The sequence below is a fragment of the Lissotriton helveticus genome, chromosome 6 (assembly GCF_964261635.1).
Source record: "Lissotriton helveticus chromosome 6, aLisHel1.1, whole genome shotgun sequence".
In the NCBI taxonomy this organism is placed as follows: domain Eukaryota; kingdom Metazoa; phylum Chordata; class Amphibia; order Caudata; family Salamandridae; genus Lissotriton; species Lissotriton helveticus.
Window position 1 is genome coordinate 258,951,686 of NC_136067.1, and position 27,231 is coordinate 258,978,916.

At 42.7% G+C, this 27,231-nt stretch overlaps 1 protein-coding gene across 3 annotated transcripts in view; it reads left to right on the plus strand.

The window, feature by feature from the left end:
- The first annotated feature begins 18,739 nt into the window (after positions 1-18,739).
- The window catches only part of ATAD2B (ATPase family AAA domain containing 2B), a 974,520-nt gene continuing 966,028 nt past the window's right edge, over positions 18,740-27,231 (plus strand). For all 3 annotated transcript variants that reach the window (XM_078647713.1, XM_078647714.1, XM_078647715.1), the window contains exon 1: positions 18,740-19,034. In XM_078647713.1, the coding sequence (XP_078503839.1) occupies positions 18,912-19,034 (123 nt within the window). In that variant the 5' untranslated portion in view covers positions 18,740-18,911. The remainder of the gene's footprint in view (positions 19,035-27,231) is intronic.

Below are 27,231 nucleotides of genomic sequence, written 5' to 3' on the forward strand. Positions count from 1 at the left end.
CGTGAATCAGGAGAAGTGCTCGTTGTCCTGCCCTCGCTACTGGAGTAGCTTGTATCCTGTGCTGCTGTTGTTTTAAAACGCAATTTTATCAAGGACCTTGTTGTGTGGCCGCAGAGGAGGGAGAGGCGCCGGCCCCGGGACTGCGAGGACCAGCATTCACCACCTACAGCTGGTCCTCTTCCCGCGAGTGCAGCGCCCCCTCCCAGTGCCACGCCCTCATTACCCGTGAAGACTACATTACTCCCACCTACCACGCGCATCGCGGGACGCGCGCGGGGCACAGCTCGGGGCGAAGCCCGGGCAAAGGGCGGGCCGTCTAAGGCCGTCCAAGGTCGCACAAGGTCGGGACGGGCCACCCCTCTTTTATTCGGTATTTACTAATCTTGTATTTTCCACTTGGCTTTTAAATGTGTCTGTAACAGAGTTTTTCACTGCCAGGTGAATCTAGCTAGTACGTGGTAAGGCTCCCATCAGTTCCTGTTTCCAGACTGCCTATACCTCTCAACTCTTTACTTAACCTAAATATCGATATCTGGCTGGAATATAATCTTATGGCATATAAAAAATTAAGATCTCGTACTATTTTCATGAAGAGAATGGGTACAGAAGAAGCTGTTAGAAAATGCTCTGCTAAAGCAGTAAAACCAGGCCAGTTGATTGGAACCCCTGCTATTAGCAAATATTTCCTAGCTTTGTCTCCTAAGAGACAATTAAGTCTTTCGGCCCATGAACTACCAGTAACTTCGGAAGAAACTCCAACTAAAGAGGTTTTTGATTTGTCTTTCCCGGACGCACAGATTACTTCAACTGCAAGCGATCTTGGGTCTCATTCTACACCTCAGATTTTACAACCCAAACAAGAGCCTCAAATATCTACTCTTGATTCCTCTATTGTCATATCGACAAATCAAATAATTCATCTTTCAGACTCTGAGAATCTCTGTCCAAAGGGTATTCAACCAGTGGAAAATATTTCTGAGATACAATTAAATTCGGAAAATTTACAAACTGAAATCTTAGATCAACACTTTGATTTTAAAACCAATTTGGATACATCACTGGATACATTTCTCCCGAACAATATGAACTCTACCAATGTGGCGACCCCTATATCTAAGGCTTTATACACACTACAGGAAATTCTCGAATCTGTCCTCTCATTTTTGGGTAATATTTTAGAAAATTCGGATCAAACCCTGGATTTTCAAATTGGCATTTTGAAATTTCTGGTAGAGGAAAAGAGGAAAAAAGATCACATGGTATCAGCACTTAACATACAGACTCAGGAGGAAAGAAGGGAGGTTCCTAAACCCTCTCTCCCGACCAAAGTTTCGATCTCTGATCCTCAAAATAAATGTGATAATAGCACTCAAACCACTGACCAGGAATCAATATACCAATTTAATACTAAAACTAAGAAAGACACCAAAGAGGCCCGAATATATTCCCTAAAGAAACTGTTCAGAGAGGAGCCTTCATCAAAAATAAAAGAGTATCCAATCTTTTCAGTAACAAAGAATATCAATACGTTACACAACACTGACGAAGGAGCTGGAAAAACAACTTTCCTACCTGTATCAGATGAAGCAGGTGAACAAAAGCCTATTCAAAGGAAATATGACAAAGGATCAAAGGGAAAAACTAGAAATAGGAAATTAATAAGAAGAATTAACAAAAAGAAATCGAGAAAGATAAGATTTAAAAATGCACCCATAGAACACAATAACGAGGAAGGTATCTCTGAGACATTAGCCATCAAACAATCTTTGGAAGAGGTACCAAACGGAATAAAAAACAAACTACCCATTCAACAATTGAATCTCAAAGCTCCTGAATATATACCTTCCAGAACAAAAAGCAGTATTGCACAAAAAAATAAGGAAAGCGGAACAAACATGATATTATCCCCTGGTGGCTATCAACCTATGACGAAATATCTCCAGTTTGAAGAACTTTTTCCAACTGACGATTTACCGTTAAATCGAGGAAGGATAATCAGTTTGCTGCAGCAAATCTATACTTTACAATCCATCACCAGTAAAGAAATAGACCTAGTAACATTCCCATTAAAGGAAAATAGGAAAATTGCGAAAGTAGCCTTCTGGTCATCAGTTGTTCCTGGTATTATCGTAAGGGAAAAAGAAATATTACACAAACATGGCTATGATGTCATAGAAATATCTCCACCAAAGAATCATATAGCTAATACGATCGGCCATGAAAATACCACCAGGAATACCCTGACAAAAAACTGGGATACAAACATCTTTGATCACGCAAATTTGGGGCAAATTAGCTCTAGGAAGGATACTCTGACAATACAGGTAAATGACGGTCAAAGAAATGTATGGAGCAAATACTATGAAGAAAAAGAAGTTAGAAAAACAACAGAATCTTGGGCTTGGGTATCTGAGGCCTTAAACAGTAATAAACAAGAACATCGATTGCATTGTACTGTTTAACAGCAGTTTAAAGATCACCTCGTGGAACTTAGCCGGAAAAACCACCAATAAAATGAACATAGCACTACAAAATAACCCAGATATACTAGCCATACAGGAAACATGGGCTACAAAACCATTCAAGCAAAAGGGTTATTTCGTCTATGACATTCCGGCTATACCGACAAGCAGAGGTCATGCCAAGGGTGGTCTGGCAATCCTCTTAAGCGAGGAACACGAATGGTCTCAAGTAATGATCAACTCCAAATCTGATAATTTTCAATGCATTAAGGTCTCACTAAAAACAAACATTTCGGATCAAAAAAAGCCACTTTTGTTTTTTAACATGTACATTCCTCCAGGCACCTCCCAAGATACTATCTTTATAGACATTATTGATTTGATGACTAAACTAATCGAAGAACGACCGAATACCCCGTACTTGATCGTGGGTGACGTGAACGGGAAAATCTCCAATGCTGATATTGGCAAGTGGGCAAAAACATATGAAGATGAATTAATAGACTTACCAATTCCGATTTTTCCAAAGGGTAAAATCTCCGACAAAAGAGGGAAAATGCTATTAGCTTCACTCCCGAGCATAAATGGGTCAATTTTGAATGGCTACATAGAGGGTGACAGACCAGCATCCTTCACAAGGCGTGGAAACGGATGCCCATCAATTATTGATTATTTAATATGTAACATAGAGATAGTGGACACATTTCAATATTTGAAAATTGATTTCACAGAAGACAGTGACCACGCGCTTCTTTACTTATATACTGGTTGGTCATTAAAACCCTCTCTGCCGAACCCAATTATGCAACTAAATGGGAATATAGAAATCAATAATAAGCAAAGGCGAATCTTTTGGAATTCCGGGACTTTACATTATATAAGTGGAAAGATTTTACAAAATGAAATCTTAACTATAATACATTCGGAATGTCAAATAACAAATTTCGAATGCATCATGGTAAATCTTAAAATGTTATTGCTTAACAGGGAAAAACCACGTACAAATCAAATTTGCAAGAACCCCAACGAAAATGTAAACAGGAGGAAACTTAACAAACTTATCCGTGGGCAATTTTTAAATTATTCACCTGCAATACAGCAAGAGATAAATAAACTAAAAAACCAACAAAGAAGAGAAAAGAATAGTAAAAAAAGAAAGCTTCAGGACAAAAATTGGGTGGACATTCACGAAGCGGCAAAACAATACAATCAAAGAAAATATTGGTCATTGATAGCCAAAATAACTGGAACCAAAAAGACATTATATGCCATACCAGTACCACCGCAGGATTGGGAAGCCTATCTAATTGACCTATATAAAGCAAACCCAATTAATGATGATAGTAATACTGCTGAATTGTTCCTAGAAACTAAATCATCACCAATTGAAAAATGCACAGCATCTTCTATTGAGATACACATTAGAAAAGCCCGATGCACCTCTGCGTCAGGCCCTGATCTGATACCGATCAAAGTACTGCAGTCCAATCCTAAACAATGGAGTCAGATGCTAACATCATTATTTAATTACATCTTCTGTACTAGGAAAATACCAAAATCTTGGCAGGGAAGTACTATAATTCCCATATACAAAAAAGGGAACCGAAATATTGCTAGTAATTACCGCCAAATTGCATTAATGGACGCTACAGGCAAAATCTTTGCCGCGGAGGTATTGGATCGATTAAAAGGCTGGTGCTTTTCACAAGGAATAATACCGATGTATCAAGCCGGTTTCCGACCTAATCACTCAGTAATAGACAATATCTCAATTCTCCAGACTATACTTGACAAATACACTGGGCGGAAATCTCAACCAGTGTATGCTGCATTTATAGACTATTCAACTGCGTTCGATCGCGTTGATAGGCCAACCTTATGGAAAAAATTGAGAAAACTGGGGATTTCCGAAGATCTATTGCAACTAATAATTATGTTACACACGAACACCTGGTCCCAGGTACAAATGGGAAGTGAGAAGGGTATCACAAAACCAATTAATACCCTGAATGGTCTTAAGCAAGGATGCCTTCTTGCACCAATTCTATTTTCACTTTACCTAAGTGACTTACCCTCTCATCTGCAACAATGCTTTAGTCTGCCCCCAAAGGTCGCATCTCAGAGCATACATGCATTGTTATATGCAGATGATATAGTTATGTTAGACCTCACACCGTTTGGCCTTCAAAATTTGTTGAACTCCTTGAACGTCTATTCGAAGGATCATTTTTTAATCCCTAATCTATCAAAGACTAAAGTGGTAGCGTTCTCAGGCCGGAAAAAAAGTGCTAAATATAGCTGGTACCTTAATGGGAAAAGTGTAGAGGAAGTAAATGAATATACCTACCTTGGGAGGATTTTTTCAAAGAACATACAAAATTCCAAACAAATCAACAATCTAAAGAAAAAATCTGAGATACATGCAGGGGCGCTTTCTCGATTGTATACGGCCACAGGAAATAGGCATTTCTCCTCACTACTCAAAGTGTACAAAGTAAAAATACCCGCGGTACTGTCTTATGCTACTGAACACTTACCAATGAAACAATGGTCTTTCATGGATATAACTGAGGGAAAGATTTTGAAAAGACTATTAAAGGTTGCTACATCAACATCTGTACAGGCACTCAGACTGGAATTTGCCTTAACAAGCTCGTATGCCACAGCTGTGGCAAATATCATTCGATGGGCCTATAACATCTTGCATGCAAAAGAAGGAACACTGAGATTCTTGTTAAAGATTGAGATATTTAAATCTGAATCTCAATATCTTACCTTCTCCAAGAATATGTCTGAGGCATTCAAATTAGCTTGCCTGACTAAAGTTATCCTGTCATCTTGGACAAAATCGCAGTTAAAACTTTTTTTGAAATGCTTTACTCCGAGATTAAGTTACGATCTTGATCTAGTTCATTGTAGTAAACTGTCTACATATAAAATCTTTACACAATCACTGGAATATAAGCAATCTCGGCCATATTTGGGGCTCTGCCTAACACACGGAGCTAGAAGGTCCATAATTATGTTGCGTTTAGGCATCTTACCGGTCTCTGCCTTTACATCTAAATGGTCACCAGGAGACTCCCCTATGTGTAAACTGTGTTTTGGTGGAGTTCAAGATATAGTGCACATTTTATTTGTTTGCCCTCACGTAAGTGTAGTTGAAGCACGGAAAAGATATGTAGGGCCGATTTATCAGAAATATAACATTTCTACAGTTAATAGTTTGCTATTATTATGTAAACAACCGACAGATGAATGGGTTTGTTATAATTTCTATAAATTTTTGAAATCTTTTTTAATATTATATTGATGTGTATATTGATTCTTTGTAAATTGTTTTTAAAGATTTGTGGTCCTCAGTCGAGTACCAGATCAAATAAAAACTTTTTGACTTTGACTTTGACTTTGATTAATGCATTTAATGAATCTAGTCACCACTTGAGGGTGATCTCCTTGCAGACAGAAAATGATGGCAGGGTTGCAGATATGTATGCCAAACTGATTAAAGGCATGTTGTTGCCATAATCTGCGCTCTGTGCAGGTGCATAATACATGGACCAGAGTTGCATATTGTAACCAGCACAGGCACAGATACAACACAGCAAGCACACTGAAGCATCACTACATAGTCATATTGTAGGCAAAAGGTGAATTAAATACACAGCAGCAGAACTTTACGAATCGGCCGAGTGACACAGGCAAAAAGGGCAGTTCACAATACTTACTCGTAAGTAACAGAAAATAAGAATGCTGCCACCACCGCGCTTGTGTCACTTAACGCTTAGCAACAGCTGTAGCTGTCTACCATTATAAGCATAGCACTTGGTGCACCTCTCCCGGACTATCAAGACAACATTAACATGAGACAGGACTAGAAAATGACGCACATGCGTACTCCGTGTGCCACCATGTCCAAAAATGAGTACCAAGGGTCTAGATACCCATGAAGCCCAGACACCCAAAGTGACTCCGTTCACAGTATGCACTATACAAGAGTCCTAGGTAGCATGAAGATAAGTACAATAACACAACATCTGGGAATAGCAAAGTCTCTTACGGACTTCAAGATAAAAGAAATGGAAAACATAAACGGGAACTGCATCACTGACGTGGATCACCTGAATGACTTTTAGTTTTTTTTTAGAAATTGAGCACTGTTTTTGCCTATAAAGTTAAAGACATGAACATAAGGTCCGATCAGCATCTGTTTCAAAGTTACAGAAGGATCTGCCCTATTTAAAGCCCACAGGCCAGGTATAAACTCCCTTGAAAACTGTTCTCTTAATACCACCATTCCTTCTGAGCCACTCAAACAGGCTGGTGATCTTTCATAAAAACCTCAGGATGTTGCAGCTGCCTTAAAATCATTTCTAGTCCGAAAGGGGGTAATTTTTATAATTCATGTCATAAGACTGACATAACTGCTCCATCCTACTTGTGATACTTTGCACCACAGTGTTACACATATGACAGGCTTACCATAAGTTGGAAACTCCTAGGAGGGAGGATTTAGAGAAATAAAATGGGGTGAAATGAAATTAGCTATTAGATTGCATGAAGTTAAAAGAGATTTAGGAGGGAAAAAGGCAATATAAAATTTTTTGTGAAAAAAAATACAGAGTCTCCTCCCAAAATCAGGAATATTGCCGTAAATGGTATAGGTAATAAATGTCATATATTAGGCACTTCAGAGCTGTGCCATTTCTGTCTTATCTTTACAGCTTCATCTGGGATATCAGAAGAAACGTTTTAATCCTACATAACACAGGCAATCCAATGGAGGCAACATAATCATTTGAAACGTAACTCAAGAAAGACAGGGCTAACAGTCCTAGGAAAAACGAACAACTTGACCTCCAATGATTAGTGGCCAGTAGGTTTACCAACCCCTCCAACCCGAAGTAATAGAGGTAACAAGCATTTACAATGCAACGGTCTCGCCTTTGCAAAAAATTGTTATTTATGTGTTGGCTTTGAAAACAGATAAATAAATGGCATTTACAATGCCAATAGCTTAATCACTTGCAAATGCGAGACCTATTGCATTTGCACCCACACACACACACACAGAGCCACACACATACACAGCCACACACACACACACACAGAGACACACACAGAGCCACACCCAAACACACACAGAGCCACACACACACACAGAGCCCCCCCCACACACACACACACACACACACAGAGCCAAACACACACACAGAGCCACACACACAGAGCCACACACACACACACAGAGGAACACACACACACACTGACCCACACACACACACAGTTTAAAAATTACTTGTAAAGAAGCATCCAGGGCACCGTGGAGGCGCTGACAGCTCAATTGCTACCGTGTGCCCGGGGGTCCATCACAGGCTGCTGAGGTAAACACCCTGCCTCACGAGGCCGCCAGAGACCTAAAAAAAGCCCCACTACGTCCAGGCCCGCCCTTCCTGTCACACACTGAAAATATTTGAAAGCATTTTAGCAGATTATGTCACAAAGAGGTGTGCGGGGGGGGAGGACACTTTTTTTGGTAAATGAGTGCTCGGCTTAAAAGGGAATGAAGAACCTTTGACCACAGATTGATCATGACCTATATCGGAAAATCTATGAAGCCGATAGATGTTGCTTGTAGGTAACTCCATGTCACTGAAATACATGATGGCATGCTGGAACATACATATACACATTTTATCTAACTAGTAATGACGAAAGGCCAAGTCAAACCTCACAAAATTTAACCCAATGACCCGAAGGTTGCAAATACTTGGCTGGATAAAGGAGCATTAACCAATTTAGAAATGTAATGGGGTTTTTGTTGTTGGCGGGCTCAGTTTAGATGTTTTTAGGGGACCCTTTCTGCGAGGAGTTGTGCCCGGTGTTCCATGGGGGGAATCTTGGGAATTAAGAGCGGACACTGATTTACCCCCACTCGTGCCACGACAAATGAAACAATAGCAGAGTCCTAAGCAGTGAGATGCTTAGGAGCTGACATGGTGGTTCTGCGTGGCATCCCCTGAGAGCGATGAGGTCCAGTTAGGGAAGGAAATGAGAGCTCGGGGGAGGCCGTCTCCTGCTAATTATATATATGGCCGGATCTGCCCTCGCTCATCAGGGCTGCCAGAGCCAATCCCAGCTTCAGACATGCATCCTTCGGCCTCTGCATCAAGGTGAGGGCTGCCTGTGAGCCAGGCTCCTGCACCTTGGGAGGCGGGCCCGGCCTCTGGCTGCCCAGGAGCGGATTAAAGGCAATCTACAGCAGGCCATGCTTCATTAGGGCACACACAGGTGCATGTTAGACTGGCAGCTGTGCAACGCCGGATGCCTTCCCTTCATTGGAAACAGAGCCTGGGGTGCACCTTGTGTTCCTGCCGGGGTCTCCTTGTATCCAAAGCTGGCGCCCTGCAGCCTAATGATAGTGTTTAGAGCTGGATTTCTAAAGCGCCCCGTGCGTCCTCCGTACTTCTAGGCGCATTGGACGGTCTGCGGCAGGGCTGATGTTGCCGACAGGCTGGCCACGTTTTCTCGAGTTTCTTTGAAGGCGGGAGGATGGAAGCCTTGCAGGTATGCCGTCCAGATGGGTTCGTGTTCTAGCGCCTGTCATCATCTGCTTGCGTCCAGGCACTGCGGTGATAGTAGGGGTTCTTACCAGCCTCTTGTCTGCTGCTGTGGGGGCGGCGCTAGCACACGGGAGGCCACGTTCTTTACGGATGGGGGGTTGCACTTGTTCCAGGCATTGGGTGCCGCGATTCTATTAAAATGAAAGAAATAGATGTTTTTTCTATTTCTTTCATTTTGGTATAGTATAGTGAGGTTAAGCCCCGCCCCTCTTTTCCATTGGCTGGCGTCACCGTTCATGCTAAACGATGGCCAGCCATTGTAGAAGAGGTCCCAGTGACGTTCTTCTTTCTCTTTTAGCCCCGTCCTTTCCAGACGGGCTCGGGTTGACTTACTGGTGGCGTAAAAGTTTTCTTATCTTCTTTATGGGGCCTTCTGTCGCCCCATAAAGAAGATAAGAAACCTTTTAGGCCACCAGTAAGTCAAGGAACCCAGTTTGAAAAGGACGGGGCTAAAAGAGAAAGAAGAACGTCACTGGGACCTCTTCTCCAATGGCTGGCCATCGTTTAGCATGAACGGTGACGCCAGCCAATGGAAAAGAGGGGCGGGGCTTAACTTCACTAGTGAAAAATACTCTACCTCATTAAATCCCGCCAGCTCGAGTGCGCTTGTGCGCAGTCTTTGGAAGGCCGAGACCTAAAAAACACTTGGGGGTAAAGTCTGATAAGAGGTTGCCTTTCTGCTAGCAAACTTTGTAACACCCAAGGATCCTGTTTAGCTGTATTTCGGGCTCCAACATTTTTTTTTTAGATCTCCTACCTCTGGAAATGCGAAAAACAATTATACACAACTTAATCACTCCTAATATTGATTACGCCAATAGTCTCTATATTTTCCCCTAAAGCTCTTATAAACTGCAGGTAGTGCAGAAAGCAGCATGTGTGATTTTAAAGTTGTTCACCAATATCTAATCATCTTAAATAGCTACATTTTCTGCCTGTGGATAAATGGATTCAATGTATATCTTTGAACTTTGTACCTATATGTCATGTGATTGGCCCTACGTACTTGACAGACAGATTTCAGACTTGTAGACCGATAAGAAATCGGTGATCGGGTAGAGCCGGGCTGTTTCAGCTCCCCGCCTTCAGACCGAGTAGAATGGGAGGCAAAGCTTTTTCCTATCTGGCACCCTAATTATGGAATAACATTCCCTTATCCCTGTGAGAGGTAGATAGTGAATTTCAGTTTCGGAGAAGGCTAAAAACATGGTTGTTGTATCTCAATAGCCCATACTGAATGAATTATGGACCTTGCTCTGTTGGTTTAGCGGCGGGTCATCCATTTGGGCAGCTGTTAGCACTTTACAAATTATTTTTTGTTTTCCCCAGTAAGATTGTTATCTTACCCGGTGAAAAATACCGGCCGTATGTTCAAGTTCGAATATTCAGAACTGGACCTGATTCTTAAGTAGAACTATGTATGAAATCGTCAACATTATTTTTTTTTTTTTAATAGACTTTCTGTCTTTGTACATTGGCATTAGTCATTAGGGTATCTATAGAATACGTTAGTGTTTTCTTCTTACATTTGCTAACTGAAGTATGTACTGATAAGATGAAAACAAGCCCGACTTTAGGTGAGTTTTCTTATTTTAGTACCGGCACTGCATTAAAATACCGGTCATTACCCATAAAGCCTTGCACTCCTCCTTTCCTCGCTACCTGCCGAATAAACTGAAACTCTCTGGAGGCTCTAGACCATCACGAAATGCGGAAAATCTACTGCTTGAACCTCCAACTTTCAAGAAGGAAAGATCGATGGCCCAATCCTTTTCAGGCAACGCAGTGAGAATCTGGAACTCACTTCCGCCTCAGCTCCAGACCACCACCTCCTCCCAGGCCTTCAAAACTGACCTCAAAGTTCTCCTCCTTCAAAGACACTTCCGAAGTTAATTCATGCCCTCTCTATTATCTGAAGGAAGACCTTTTAGTATAGAAAATTTCTATTCTCCATGACTATGGAAGTGCCTTCCCAGTGTGTTCTTGTGGTTTGAGAGTCTGCCATTTATTGCAGTATTACCCTTTTACCTGTGTTTGGTACTCTTTTGTAACATGCACATGTTACTTTTCTCTTGTAACACACTGTTTGCTACCTCTTACAACTTGTTTGCTTTCGATACTTGCACAAGTGCCACCATTGCCTACGTAACATTTGTTCTTGTGTTTGAGTGTCCTCCATTTATTGCAGTATAATACCTCTGCTTTTCTTTGTACACTTTTGTAACCTGCACACGTCACTTTTTCCTCCTGTAATGCACCGTTTGCTACCTCTTGTATTTTCTTTGCTCACGATTGTCACTTTTGCCTCATATAATGTAACGTTTGCTTTTGTGCCGCTCGCTAGAGGTGTTTGAACGCCTGACTTTGCTCTTCGCTACAGGAGTAGCACTTCAAGTTCCCTGCTCTTCTTCCAACCTTGTCAACTCTTGTGGAGAGTACAACATCTTCGTGGCCGCAGAGGAGGTGAGAGGCGCGGCGACCGGGACTGCGAGGACCAGCATTCCTGTAAACACCAACAGCTGGTTCCTCTTCCCGGCCGAGCCGCGCCCCCTCCCAGTGCCACGCCTCCTGGTGATCGCTATTTACCTCTCGCGGCCCCCGCTCCGCGGGAGCCGCTCGCTAGAGGTGTTTGAACGCCTGACTTTGCTCTTCGCTACAGGAGTAGCACTTCAAGTTCCCTGCTTTTCTTCCAACCTTGTCAACCCTTGTGGAGAGTACAACATCTTCGTGGCCGCAGAGGAGGTGAGAGGAGCGGCGACCGGGACTGCGAGGACCAGCATTCCTGTAAACACCAACAGCTGGTTCCTCTTCCCGGCCGAGCCGCGCCCCCTCCCAGTGCCAAGCCTCCTGGTGATCGCTATTTACCTCTCGCGGCCCCCGCTCCGCGGGAGCCGCTCGCTAGAGGTGTTTGAACGCCTGACTTTGCTCTTCGCTACAGGAGTAGTACTTCAAGTTCCCTGCTCTTCTTCCAACCTTGTCAACCCTTGTGGAGAGTACAACATCTTCGTGGCCGCAGAGGAGGTGAGAGGCGCGGCGACCGGGACTGCGAGGACCAGAATTCCTGTAAACACCAACAGCTGGTTCCTCTTCCCGGCCGAGCCGTGCCCCCTCCCAGTGCCACGCCTCCTTCTTAAATATAAGCAGGTCTGTTAACGCGCATCGCGGGACGCAGACCGGGCGAAGCCCGGGCCAAGGGCGGGCCCGTTTTAGCCCGTTCTAGACTGTTAAAGGCTGGGCTGGGCCACCTCCCCTGCCCTGTGTATCTGGTAAGGCGATCATCAACTATTAGTGTATTCTTTTAGCTTGATAATTGACTCTCGCCCACAAGAGTTACACTTCGTATAAAATCTGCTTTTAAACTTTTCCCAATATGACCAGGGGGAGCAGAAGCAAGACTGCCATGGCAAATGCCCTGGTTACTGGTCCAATTGATCAATTTATTTCCAGAACAAACGACACTATCAACCTAAGCATATCCTTACTCGAGCGAAGGGTTTCGCAAGAACTTGCAGCAGCAAGAAGGTCATCTTTGGGCCCCCTAGCCTCTGCCCAAACCCCATTGAAACCATCCCTAGCCACTCCTGCGACTACATTATTACCACAACCTCAGCCAAATCTCCAGGTAGATATTCACTCAATACCTAAATCCATCGACCTTTCCGTTTCAAATCTTACATCCGATGTCGATTCTGTATGCGACCTGGAAAACACTCCGGACTTACAATTATTGCATTCCCAGGATTCGGCAACCCAAATTCAGCAAATAGGGGAAAAAGAGGGTGCTGTCCCCAAGCAAGGTAAAGATAAGATCACAGTAAACTTAATATCATCTAAAGTTTTAACAACCTGTCCAGACAGACCACTTCTTCCAAAACTATGTGAACTTCCAAATGTCTCTAATATTCAACCTATTATCCTAACAGACTCATCTGCAAATTTACCCATTTCGACTATAGTCGGGAAAGATTGCAGTCTAAGTAATCTAAGCAGCGAAAATAACCAACTTTTGGCTAGTTTTAGGGAAATACTTACGTACCATCTTCAACCCCTTGAACGTAGTATAATGATCATTGAAAAGCAGCTAGCAAAATTTATACAAAAACCTCTAATTCCATCAAGAGGGGGTCAAAAAATTTTAGGAACTGCCACTACTAATGCTACTACTTTAACTGCTGGCTCCAAAGGGGTTCATAAAACCTATGGAACCAACATGCCAAAACCAACAACTCTCCACGCCAGTCAAACAATCCCTAAGAATCCACAACCCTCAGCCCCCTTAACCCTTAGAGAGGTGACTGAGAATAAGGATACAACTGGGTGTACTATTACTCCCACTCAGCCTGCACCCCCCCCAATCATGTCCTAGACAGCTACCCCCTGTAAAGGATACTCTTCCTCCAACACAAATGCCGATCCCACCATTAGTACCACAACATCCCTTGCCTAACATATTTGGTGATGGGAAAAAGGGGCGTAGGCCTAGACGCCCGTTCCATCTTCCGCGCGAAGCATCACTCTACACCGTTATTCTTACGGGTGTCCCCGAGCTTCCGGATTCTGCCAAAGAACCATCTTGGTCCCTACAAAATAAGGTTTTACAATGGCTCAACATTAACAGACCTACACAATCTGCATACACCAGCAGAATTTCCACTGCACGCAGAGTCCCGTGGGTAGGGTCAGAATTAAAAACCATCCAGGGAGATTGTATAATAGTCAACTGTGAAGACCCAGCCACAGTAGACCATATTTGTTCCTGGCCAGCCCTAGCTAAAAGTGGAGGGATAGACGCTTATCGTCTCTCCTTTTTTTATCCCCCAGTATACAATAACCAGTATTTGACGACTGAAAACTGGGACCAACCGCTAGAGAGGCCCTGGAATTACGAGGAACCATGGCGTTCCCATAGAAATACCAACAGAGAATGGGAAACGCGGAATTGGCCCCCAACCAGAGAACAGGTCCCCATGGTAGGTTGGCGAGGTATACCAATAAGAAACAGATTTGACTGTCTGGATATGGTCGATTGACCGCTAGCCAGTCCATATACCAACAATCAGGCACAGAGGATCATATCACCATCTGAAGGTCTAGAGATACCATGTGAGACACCTTTTGAAAGCCCCTCAGTAAATCCTAACTACATAACCATTTCATGCCTCAGTGGTCATACCCCTCCCTCCCATTGTTCCCCTTATATTTCAACACAAATAGCAGAAGAGGAACTTATAATCCCTCTTGATCCGCTACTTAGCACTCTGCAAACAAACGACATGGGCAAAGCAAATATAGTTGCACCAGATCATCCCCAAAAATGTAACTATTCTACTGCAAAGAACCTTCAACTGTCATTTCTATTCTGGAATATTGCAGGACTTCGTTCCAAAATAAACTCTCAAACATGGGTGGACAAAATAACAGAGAACCATGTAGTCTGTTTTCAAGAGACCTGGTCAACCGCCCCTATCCATTTGGCGGGCTATAAAACTTTGTCCATCTTAGCCACACAGGGTATGCTCGGTAGACCTAAGGGAGGGTTAGTGATCTACGTAACAAACACTCTTCCTCTGACAACAATCACAACTCTAAAAGAGGAAGCCTCTTATCAAATTTTACGAATTCTTTTTAAAAATAGTTTTGTCTATCGTTTGGTTAATCTGTATAATAATCTTTCGCAATCTGATTGCTCACGGATGGTCAATGAAATCACCACTCTCTTAAAGTTTCAACTTAACAACTTAACGTCTCACACTGTGTACATTATTTGGGGAGGTGATTTTAACACTCCAATATGTCCCAACTACAAAAATGGAAATGAGAACTGTGGATTGATCGACGAATTTGATAACCCTTTGGCACATTTCCCTCATTCTACAAATGGTACCCTTTTTAACGAGAGCTTTTTTTCCCTAGAGCTGGACTATGCAAATCGGCTAGTATATCCCCAACTTGATTTTGCTCCAACATTTCACGGCCGGGGTTTATCAAGTACAATTGACTTCATTCTATGCTCACAGAACCTAAGGGGCAACTGAAAAAAATTTCTATTGGCACGGATATTAGTAGTGACCATTTTTCAAACCAAATTTTAATACAGACAAAAATCGTCTCATTAAACACAAACACAAGAGGGCTCTTAACGCAAGATACTCTGAAAATGGATAAGGTGAATGGTTTTTCAGTAAAGTGGGCAAAAATTGATCCCGATGCATTGACAGCGCAGGTCCTTAAAAAAGCTAATCTCTCTGTTACTGACTGCTTAGATCCTAGCTCTTCGGCTGAATTAATCCTTAGCAGCTTCGATAGGATTCTGAGAACAATAAAAGATGAACTAACGCGCACAAATTCACGCAAACCACCGACTGAAAGGTGGTTTAATCCTGGATGCCGCAAAGCCCTCTCAAATCTTAAGTTAGCCCTGCGGACAACCCCTAGGAACCTCTCTGAGATTGCTAGGTTGAGAAAACTTTACAAGGACGAAAGGGCAAAATGCATCAAGGAAACTAAGGCGAATTTGTGGCTTCAACTTCACGAAAGCTGTCGAGCAAGGGATAGCGGTCACTTTTGGCGAGTGGTAAAATCTCCTTTTATGTCAGACTCGTCATCTATCCAACACCTTGACGTTGCAGTGACAGCAGAAGAATGGGTTGCCCATTTCACAGGAATTTTTGGGGGTCCCCAACCTAATCCAACAGAGGGGGACCCTTTTCTTCCAACAACATCAGTATCTAAGACGCATCCAATTAACATCTGCTTTGAACATGATGAAGTAGTCAGAGCTCTGAAGGCCTCCAAATCAGGTAAGGCCCCCGGACCGGACGGGGTGCCAGTAGACATCTTTACTCACAACATCGAGCTTTGGTCCCCACTCCTCACTCAAGTCCTTACAGCAGTAACAACAGTCGGCCTTATTGATTCTTGGTCATCATCAATTCTCCTACCTATCTTTAAAAAGGGAGACCGAAACGATCCGGTCTGTTACAGACCTATTTCCCTCCTGGACTCCATCGGAAAGGTAGTAGGTAGAATATTAGTGGTGCGTCTTCAAGAATGGGCAACATCCAAGAACATTATAACTGACCTCCAATATGGGTTCCAAGCTGGTCTTGGGACCGTGGAACAAACTTTGAACCTTGTTCTTCTGACCGGAAAATATGTAAATGCTAAAAAGGGTCATCTATTTGTAGTCTACGTCGACTTAAGTGCAGCGTTTGACTGTGTACAGCATTGTAAACTCTGGTCCTTGCTTGAGGAAATGGGCGTTGATTCTGCACTCATTGTAATCCTGCGCGAACTTTACTCAAATGCAACGGCGAGAGTACGGCATGGGATTAACGGTGAACTTACCCCCCATATCCAAATCAGACAGGGAGTAAGACAGGGTTGCGTTCTGGCTCCCTTCTTGTTTAACCTGTATACTAATGGGTTGGAGGCAGCGTTACTAGAGGGGAGCCAGGACCTCCCACAAATCAATCATCGTCCCATACCAACCCTTTTATACGCCGATGATTCTGTTATTTTTGCCAGGACTTTGACCCAGCTGCAAGTACAACTTAATAAATATTGTTCCTATATGGATTCCTTGGGCCTTAAAGTCAACATCAAAAAGACTTTTGTAATGCATTTTGGCCAGAGACTAAAAAACCCTAAAACCATCTTTGTGAACAAAATTAAGCTGGATCGAACCAGTGCTTACCCCTACCTTGGAATTTTGGTGGATGAAACTTTGAGCTGGCGGCAGCTGGTTTCAAGCAAAAAATTGCTCTTTCAGAGAACTACATCAGCCCTAGTCTCCTTTTCTAGGAAACTAGGTAAACCAGCTCCTCCGGAACTTCTCAAAATATACTATGCCAAATGCCACAGTGTGGCCACGTACGGCGCAGGTGTTTGGGGTTATGGTTCAATCAACCCTCTACAAACAGTAGAAAATGGGTTCGCCAAATACCTGTTGTCCTTACCATCTAGTGCCCCAATCTATGCTTCACTAGCTGAACTAGGCATGGACTATATCACGGACACAATACGATGTCATCCCATGCTCCTGTGGCACCGCATCTGGACCAACGAAGAATGCCATCTAACACGATCTTTGATCATGGATTGCGTTGCTCTTGATAACTGGGAAAAAATATCTTGGCTAGTTTATATAAGAAACTTTAGTCGAGATATGGACCGCTGCAATTATTTCAAAGACCCCCCCTCAATGGGTGATATCTCAAGAAAAGAGCTCAAAAAATTGTGCCCGAGTCATCTGAGAGCTATACGTAGCACCATTGAACTGACAAAACCATGAAATTCTCAGATTATTGCTGTCCAGACCCACCTGGGTATGCAACCCTATCTGACTTTTTATTTAAATAATTATGAGAAGTATCTCCTTGCTAGGTTTCGTTTTAACCTTTTTTTCAGGTTAGTTACTTTTCCTAAAACTCAAGATTGGTCTCATACACTTATTCCTTGTCCCTGTGATCATCTTTCAAATCAATCGACAATGCATGTTTTATTTTTTTGTAAATGTTATTCCTTTCCCAGGAAGGTTTGGATTTTGCCTGTTCTCAAATTAGCAGGTCTTAGATCGTGTAAATCTGCATTTTTGTCCCTGCAAACTCTGGAGTCAAGCTTTATTGCAAAGTACACTGCAAATTTTTTTAAATCCTGTATCAAGTATCGATGTAACTATGAGTAATTATAATTTTCTCTTAACTATGACAGTTTCTATTCTGTAAATGTCTTTTTTTTTTAAATGTATAAAATGTTTTTTAGCTGCTTGTACTTTTCATGGTTGCAAAAACAAATGGCAATCGAATAAAAGTTTATGAAACGTAATTTGTTCACTTGTAATGTTCTCGTGTATCAGTTCTGTTCTTATTGTGAAGCGCTCTGACACCTTCGGGTACAGTCCGCGCTATATAAAAACGCATAAATACCACAATCCGATTTTAGCCCGTGGCCATTTGAAGTAGTCATCCGCTCCAATGCAAAGTTGAAATTAAGTTAAGTGAAAGGGCAGGTCGCCCCACTGAAAACTTTGGAAGATTGATGGCTATTGATAACTGCAGCAGAATAGCCATGTGCACTGTAAAGAATGACAGCAGGCGAGCAGCCCTGCAGCAAAAAGCTTAGAATGCAAAGATAACCACCCTAAGCAGGCAGCAACCAGTTTGCCTCACAGCTGTTCTTCTCTCGACCGGCTTACACGAGCCCGCCCAACAACACGGACAAGCAAAAACACAAAAAGAGGACACACATGGCAGGGATCGCTCTGGACGGATCGTAGGACAAGAAGCCATCTTTAAATGTACCTCACACCATCGATTTTAGGACGTTTCCTGGAGCAAAATGCTCAAACAAAAATGAGGACTTTTCTTCCTCGTTTTGATGAACAATGTCACTATCAGAAGCGTATTTTAAATCACTAAAAAATCTGACATGCGTTTGAAGAGCGCAATGTGCAGGGAGTTACAAAAAAAAAAGCATTTCAAAGCGAACTATCCCGGCTCTGTTTATTTTTGTCAAATTCAGTAGTTGTACATTTCCAACCGCCCTAGCAGCCTCAAAGCGGAGTTGTTAAGATGGCCGCTGCTTCCATATGCAATCGCCAGCGTTGTCCGCTCTTCTATGTCTCTGGTCTAGTGGCTGAGCCTTTGTGTTTGCGGAAACCTCTGCTTCTGCCAATAGAGAGAGTGTAACGGCCGGCCCGCGGTACTGGCTGTAGCGACCCCCAGTGGCAGCGCCGCTTGACAGCAGCCCGAGAGAAAGAGGAATGGCGCTGAGAGAGCCCGGGCAGTGAGAGGCCCCGGCATTTAGCGCAACCCGTGCCGGCAGTATGGTGAACACCCGGCGCTCCCTTCGCAGCAACACCGCAACCCCGGCCGCAGAGCCCTCTCACTTTATCTCCTCTAGGACTCGCTCCGAAAGGGGTGCCCGCAGTGAGGCCGCTGCAGAGCAGGTCAGCCGGGGACAGGGGTTCTGTTGGGCTAGGAGTAGTGGGAAGGGAGGCGCCTGGACTCTGCAACAGCAGCACACACAAGTTCTAGGTTGTCATCTGTCTGTGTGTGTACACACTGCCCCGTGCAGTCCGAGGGAGGCGGGCCAGCGCCAACTGTGGCTGTGTCTGGGACTGCACCCCACTGGACCCTGCACCCACCGGTAACCGTTCTTTGCAACCCCGACCGGCAGCTGAGTCTTGCATCTTTACCAATCCCCGCAAACCTAGAGGAGTGGAATAATCCATAATAAAAAAAGGGGCTTAATCCCGAAAGTATCCTACAACAGAACTGAACCAAAATAAACTTTGAAAAACATATCACATGCCAAAAAACCTCCAGCCAATAAAAGAGGCCAAGCCTTTAGCAGCCCCACTCTGACCAAGAGCCAGAATCTCTAGGAGACCCCATCCCAAACATGTTCCATCGTCATTAACGACCTACCCCAAACAAAACTGCCACCCAACTTCTTTGCTATAACTCCCGACTCGGCCTCATATTTTGTGTACCCCTTCCACTTAGAATTGTTTTTCTTACCCTCCAACTTAAAAACCTCCATAAATGAAGGAATCACCGTAATAGCAGACTCCAAACATTGACATCTATGGGATAATTGTAATCAACTTGCTCAATCCTTCTCGGAGACTCAACAGGTTTAGAATTGTGAATACAGCAACATATCCAACCAAGCCCAAATGCAGTATGCCTATGCAAGGTTAACCATATAGAACATTAACCTTAAACAAGCTTTTACTGTAACCATTACCCTACTTCTCTAAAGTCAAACAATCCCCACTTAGTCATGACATAGGGGGACCCCAGCCACAAAGTCTTTACTGGCTTTTCAGGATAAACACTGTGTATGTATTATCGGTCGATCTTTTTTTAATTTTTATGTCACCTAATCCTAAACCCACCCATTTGCACACTTGCGTATTTATGTACTGTTTTCTATAGCTCATACTCAAACCGCTTGGGGTTCAATGCATTGTACAATGTATTGCGGTACTGTAGTGAGAGATGTGTTGACTAATTAAAAAAAAAGGATATAACTAATGTACATAGAGAGGTGATTATCTTATGCATACATTTTCATAATATGTACAGCAAATCCGAAAGGGAATTAGTTAACATTGGTAGATAAGTTAAAATTTACATCAAACAGTGGGGTATGTGGATAAGTACAAGGAGTGCAAACATTGGTAGTTCATTGAAGTAGGACCAGCTATGATTAAAAATCGTGTTATACATATGGTTTAACAAAGAGTTGATGTGTTACACTTGAACCAGAATAAATAAATACATAATATACAGACTGTGATTACAGATGGAAGTCACGTCAAACATTGTGGTAATGTATAGAGTGCACAGAGAGTATATTAAACTATCCGGTCAAAAAGAGAGTAGATCTAGAGGTTGTGTGAATGAGTTAATTACTGTAAGACTCCTATCTAGCAAGTCCATAACAATGTGAAGAATAATTATCCATAACATCAGCCGTAAACTGAGTGCACTGAAAAGCATCAGATATGCCATATTTAATATAGATGCACTTGAAAAGCATCATATATGCCCCATTTAAGATAGAACGGTTTGAAAGTATGACATCAGAAAAGAAAACAGCAGAACATTATACTGTCTCATAAAGTTTCCCTATGAACATGTGTTTAAGGAGAGGTTATTTAGATTTGGAAAAGGTGGATGTCTTCTATCCTTCACATTTTGACAACAACAAAACCTGGGGAAAATGGTCATTCTCTATATCAGATAATTTGAGTGAGGCAGGGAAATCGTAATGTAGAACAAATGTTAAAGTAAGTGTGTGGAATTTGTTGGGGTCTGTGTACTGTGATCCGAACATTTTGGCATCTGAATGTGTGGGTAGGAGTGGATAATATGGGACACTATGGAATATTTTCTCTAGAAGAATACATAAATAAACACTGAGCGAGAAACATTATGAAGGCAGATGAAATGTGCTCAATATAAGATCCGTCGTCTTGGTCTTGGATTGGATCCTTTTAGAAGATGAATAGGTGAAGATTGGCTGCTGAGGCACAGAATTCTCCTGCATTTCTCCAAGTGAGTGGACCATGGTGTTTCTGGCTCTAGGCAAACCTAATGAGGTTGTAAGGGGCCAAATTATCGTATCCAGGAAAACTTTTTATGGTGGAAAAAATAATCGGGGTGGATGAAAAGATCACGTAAAAGGCAAGCACTTGGAGCGGGGTATGGGCTGCATTGGCACATTATTATAGAGAGTTTACTGGTGACTAGTACAAATTGTCAGCTAGAGGGAGAACTCAAAATCATCTTCTGAGGGAAGTCCTCTTCTTTGCAGTCTACTCTAGTGGTGGTTATGCTTTTGTGAGCACAGCCTTGAATGGCCCTTGGCCTATAAGGTGATTCCTCAACAAGCACAACTTTTTGAGTATTTTCTTTATCCCACTTTATATTCCTCTGGTTCATCCACTTAGTCATAGCATCATACTGAGAACAGGGTATCCTTCGTAGTAGCAATTACACTGTTACAGTAGACTCCAGGTATAACTCTGTGAAATTCTGCTGCTCATGCACCAAACATAGTCTGATTAGGGCTCTTATCCTGTATGCCATTCAACTTGCTACCATCCACCATGCCAGGTTCCAGATAGCTTTGGCTGTTGGTTGGGATTTGAGTACTTACTCATGCCTAGTATCCTGGCCATCCTCAGAACAACTTGCGACAACTATCACCCACACTGAACAGTACGCTACGCACGCTGGTGTTATGTTTGGGCAGTTAGCCTGCCGTCACTTTGAGTGCCACAATTATAATACATCCCTTATTAAGTCTGGAATGCCTCTTGGCTACCTCCACTATTCCCTAGCCATGTGACATCTCAGAACGGATTCATTCCCTTTAGGCTGCCCCTTGTAGAGTGACCTGCGAACCACAGTGGTTACTCTCAGAAGTTTCAACTTGATGCTTAGTACCCTTGTAGCCACACCCAGTGTCCATCTGACTGCCCTGTCCCTTCTGTACAGCTTCTGTACTAGTGAACAGCCCAGTTCATTATCTGCTTGTCCGAATGTGCTGCAAGTTCCTTGGTGCCAGAGTTCTGCAAATCATTCAAATATGGAGCAATCTCGAATGGGCAAAGACCCAAAATTTGCATAACTAGCTTACTGCTAACTTAGTTCGATGTTGGTTGGCGAATGTGCACACAGTTTTGTGTGTGTTGCTGCTTTTGATGGTATTTTCTTCCACAGGTATAGAGGAAAATGCACCTGCATGCGGCACAGCTATTTTCTTTTCGTTTAGAAAACGTTATTTTTGATTTTGATTTGCACTTTCAACATTCTAAAACAACAAACACCAAGATTGTGGCAGGTGGCAGTTGCATAAAGTATTCTAGAATTGCACAGAACTTTTCTAACCTACTAGTAATCTTCATGTACTGTATGGCTAAGTACTGGAAACATCCTACCTCAAAGTGCATCCCCCAACCTCTGAATGTACCTCACAAGTTAGCCTAGACAGTCCTCCCCAATGAGAAAAACTTTGTTTTCCCCGAACTGGTGCACAGCCCTGAGATTACTGCACAGTAATTCAGGTCCCTTACTAGTATTGGCAATGATTCCTCTGGGGCAGCAAAGGTATATGAATGTATCATCTGCATACATGGACGCAGTATTTGTGGTGGAGGCTGTTCTGATCCATATTCCTGCAGCACTGACTTCAATCTTCATCTCAGTGTCTTCACAATTCGGGTTAAAAGGTGAATGTGGGCAGCCTTGTCATGTGCTCCTCGATTCGATCAGCTATCTGATACCACCTAGCCTGTCTGTACCCTGGCTATCGGCCAAATGTATAATGGTTATTTCCAGCCTTAAAAGTCACGCATATAGTACTATATGGTGTCAAAGGCTTTTCCATGTTTAGCTCCGCTACTGCGTAATATGGCTCCGCTGATGTCAGCAAGGGCAGAATATGTGCGAGTCATCCCAGCGATGCGGACTATCTTAGTTAGGCATGCATTTTCATAATATTTACAGCAAATCAGATAGATTGGAACATAAGGGAATACGTTAACATTAGTAGATAAGTTAAGATTTACATAAAACATGGGTATGTCGATAAGTACAAGACATGTAAAAGTTGGTAGTTATTTGAAGTATGAACATGTATGATCTATGTTGTTTGTAGTGCTTAACAAAGAACTGATGTGTTAAATTTGAACCAAAATAAATGAAGTAACTAAATCATGTACAGACTGTGGTTACAGCTACAAGTCACGTTAAACCCACATCGGGCATGGTGCACCAGGATTGCACCTTTCTGATCAACCTGTTTGCTAACACTCTGCTCAAAATGTAGATTTCACTATTTAATTATAAAGTTTTAAATAGCGGGAACATGATCCCGAGGGATATCCTGTGAATAGCGTGAGATGCAGTCATATGGGTCCTGATCTCACTTACATAGACCGTATCCGATTTTGGGTTGTTGATAGGCAGTATTTTGGTATTCTGCACCTCCATAAAGGTTTCCAAGAGTCTCTCCAAGAGCATATCTAGAAATTATGGTACAGAGCAGCAGGGAAACCATCACTTTCTGGTGCTTTGCCCCATCTCATACTTGTTATTGCTGCCACTAACTCTTTAGTTAAAAGGGTTGAACCTCGCTACTATTAAAACAGCTGCTACTAATCGTTAGTGGGGTAAAATTGCCTGGCTAACGGTAATATTGTAGCCATCCCTGTTAAAAGGAGTACTATTTTCGATGGATCGTTATCGACCAACAGAGTCTAGCACTCAGTCAGTGAGCAACTTACAATGTCATATTCTTTGCGCTGGACCCTTTTGCAGTGGTTCAGTGCACAATAGAACATATGGTGTTTGTTACAATCTTCTCCTTAATTTCTCATTTTAACAACGGCAATACACAAGGAACGTTTGACACGTCAAGGTGTTCAGTGTTTGGCCGGAAGACTTTATCAGTTGAGCCAACATTTGAGGTCAGTGCCTTGCTCATTAAAGATAGTTTGAGTCTTGTGTCAGGCTTTGTGGCTTGCCTGAGAATTGTTGGTAATGCTGCTGAGAGCAGTTTGATGGCATCGGTTGTATTTGTGTGTATGTATGTGTTTTTTTATGCTGTTCGATAGTTTTATAGGTGCAAATGAAATTAGATAAACTTTACATTTAGTTATAACAGGCATTCCATGAAAATGACACTACACTCCCTCAAACATCAGACCAGGGCAAATGAGCAGAGGTAGACTGGCCACTGGTAATAGGCGAAAGGTGCTGCTGTACTAGAGCAGGGAAGTGTTTCAGTGTTGGTTGGCCCTCTTTGCCAACCAGACCTGCTTTTGTGCTATTTGTAGGCTTGAGGAAGTAAACATGTTCTGAGGGGCTTCTGAATTGTGGGCTCTTTGAGTAGATAATGTTTAACCCCTTCGGTGCTGATGACGGCCCCTGTCCGTCATGCACCGCGGTGGGCGTGTGCTGATGACGGCTGGGGGCCGTCATGAACCCGCCCACTACGGAAAACGCCGCACAGGCGCAGAATCGCGCCCGCGCCCAAGGGGTTAAAACAATATGTGCTAAATAATTGTATTTAATGCTATACAGTAAACCTAATTTCATTGTATTATAGTGGTTAATGCACTTTATTCTAATGCATCATAACATTTATTTAAGTGATGCGATGCTCTGTGCAAGCATGCCTTAATTCATAAAAGGATTCAATCTGAATATAATCCTTTATCACTTACTAAATGTAGGCAGCTGATTAGTTGCTTGTTGGATAATGTTAATCTGAATAATTAAGTCATTGAATGGTTGGAGGACGCTAATGTGAAAGCTGTAGAGATTTTTCATTTGAACGAATAGAAGAGAAATCCTTCCCCATGCTTTAGCAAACAAGACAATCTATTGTATTGTAATTGCATTTATATCACGCTTATTATACCTGACGAGGCATTGAAGCACTTTATGCTGGGCAGCATGCTACTCTGGAGCCCAAGGTTAGCGACCATTAATATTGGCTTTTGGGCTAAGTCTTGGGTGCACAAGAAAACAATTCTATCCATTCATTCCAGTTTCTTTGTGGTAAATTAAATTAATAGGAGTTAGTTGTGATCATTAGTTTGGGACGGGCACCATATAAGGTCATGCCGATGGTTGGTGGGATTAAAGGATGATCTAGAGGAGATTCGGTACTGTTAAATTACAGGGGTATGACTTTCAGAGAGAGGAGTGGTTGTGATCTTGTAAATGAGTTGTGGGCAGAAATACAAAAATAAAGATTCACCAAATAATGTATGATGAAGGCCTTTAAATACGACGCTAGATCGCGTCCATGCAGCCTCAACAAGGGCAGACGGCAGTAGACTGTTTGATTTCCTTGTAAGCACTTCATTGCTGTGTTGGAGTTGCCAGGCTCCCAGCGCATTAGTTACACCATCTTAGAAAGGGCTCTGACTCTTAAACTGTTAAGGAATTTATGATTGTTTTTATGCTTTCACTTGATTTTAATCTTTTTCTTTTAGTTTGTTTTTCTATACCAGTAGTGCCTGCCTCAAGGGAGCTTGCGGCACAACACGTGGGGTTGCTGGACCCTTGTTTGAATTTTTATTTTCCCTCAATCGTTTTTAGCCTGCACTCTCAGAGCTGTCTCATCACGCCCAAGACACGCCCCCTGCCGATGCCAGCTTTTAAATACGATAGAGCGTGTCCACGCAGCGGGCGCCCCGCTGGCGCACCAAAGGCATGCCGAAGGCAAGCCCTTCTGCGCTAGTCAGTACCCAGAACGCGTCAGCCCCAGCCACTATGGCGGTTTGTCTACATAGCCCCAAATGTTTCGCAGATACTCGATGGACGAGCTGTGTGAACTTAATCCAGGTAGGTTATGTAACATCACTGTGTTGTCCGTCACCAACTGCGAGAATTCTGTGCCTTGTCTAGAGTGTACCTGCACCCTACTAAATCTTAAAATAAACCGCCTCAGATCACCAGAAGTAAAGAGTGCCCCGGACGTTAAGCAGTTTTGATGTGCTCTTATACACGTGCAATCCTTGGTGAAACACGCCACTGAATTTGTGGATTTCTTAGATGCTCCGTATTTAGCTATGCCATTTATTGCCGAATCATGGGCCGATGCAGCGGCTGGTCCCGACCTAGCCACAGCAGTACCTTTAAATTATTTGATTCACAGACTCGACCGGGTAGGAAAAAAAGGAAGAGGCATTGCCGTAATTTATCAACACTCTTTTACAGGGTCCTTAACAGACCTTACAGTTCAAAAGAACTAGAAGCAATGGCATCTAAACTACAACTTACTAAGTATTATACATTTAATGGGATCCTACGATATCGTCCTCTCAGGCTCCTGTACAGCCTTTCTACCCACCTTTTCCCAGCTTTTAGACCTAAAAATCGATTCTCCCGACTAAACAATATTGGGGGATTTCAATTTGCACTTGGAAAATCCTGATAAAACGGAAGCATCAGATCTCTCCGACATGTTGCTTAGACTAGGATTATAAGGCATCAAGCAGGTCATCGACTCAATGTCATTGTTTCCGACTGTCCCTATCTTTCAACATAGACAGTCCTCTCTTTGGCATGGTCTGACCATCAGGCCCTTATGTTCATCATTAAATTAGCCCCCCACACCGCAATAAATAATAAACCTCGACTTATAGGCCCTCCTGTAAATGGCACACTGATAGAGCGGAAGAGCTAGAAGCAGTCTTGACAGCGATCAGACCATGACCGACTCGGATAAAACAGTCCGTTTATATCAGTTATGGCTGGATGGACAAAGCTATAGATGGAATAGCACCTGTTAATTTCAACAGGAGCAGCAGGGTCAAACCTAAGACTTCAAAAACAAGCATGTTGCAGACGGGAAAGAAAATGGAGGCGACGTTATGAGCAAGAGTAATACAAAAGCATCTTAGCCATTTACAAAGATATGATCATCAAAGAAAAAAATCTTATATTTCACCCAAAAAACAGAAGCGTCGTAAAACTCTTCAAAATAACTTTTTGCCACTGTTAAACAGTTATCTAAAATACCCGTAAAACTAAATCATGACTTTAACCAGACCGTATGTAACTCTTTGGCTACCTTTTTTGAAGAGAAGGTGAATTCTGTTTTTAATCTTTTCT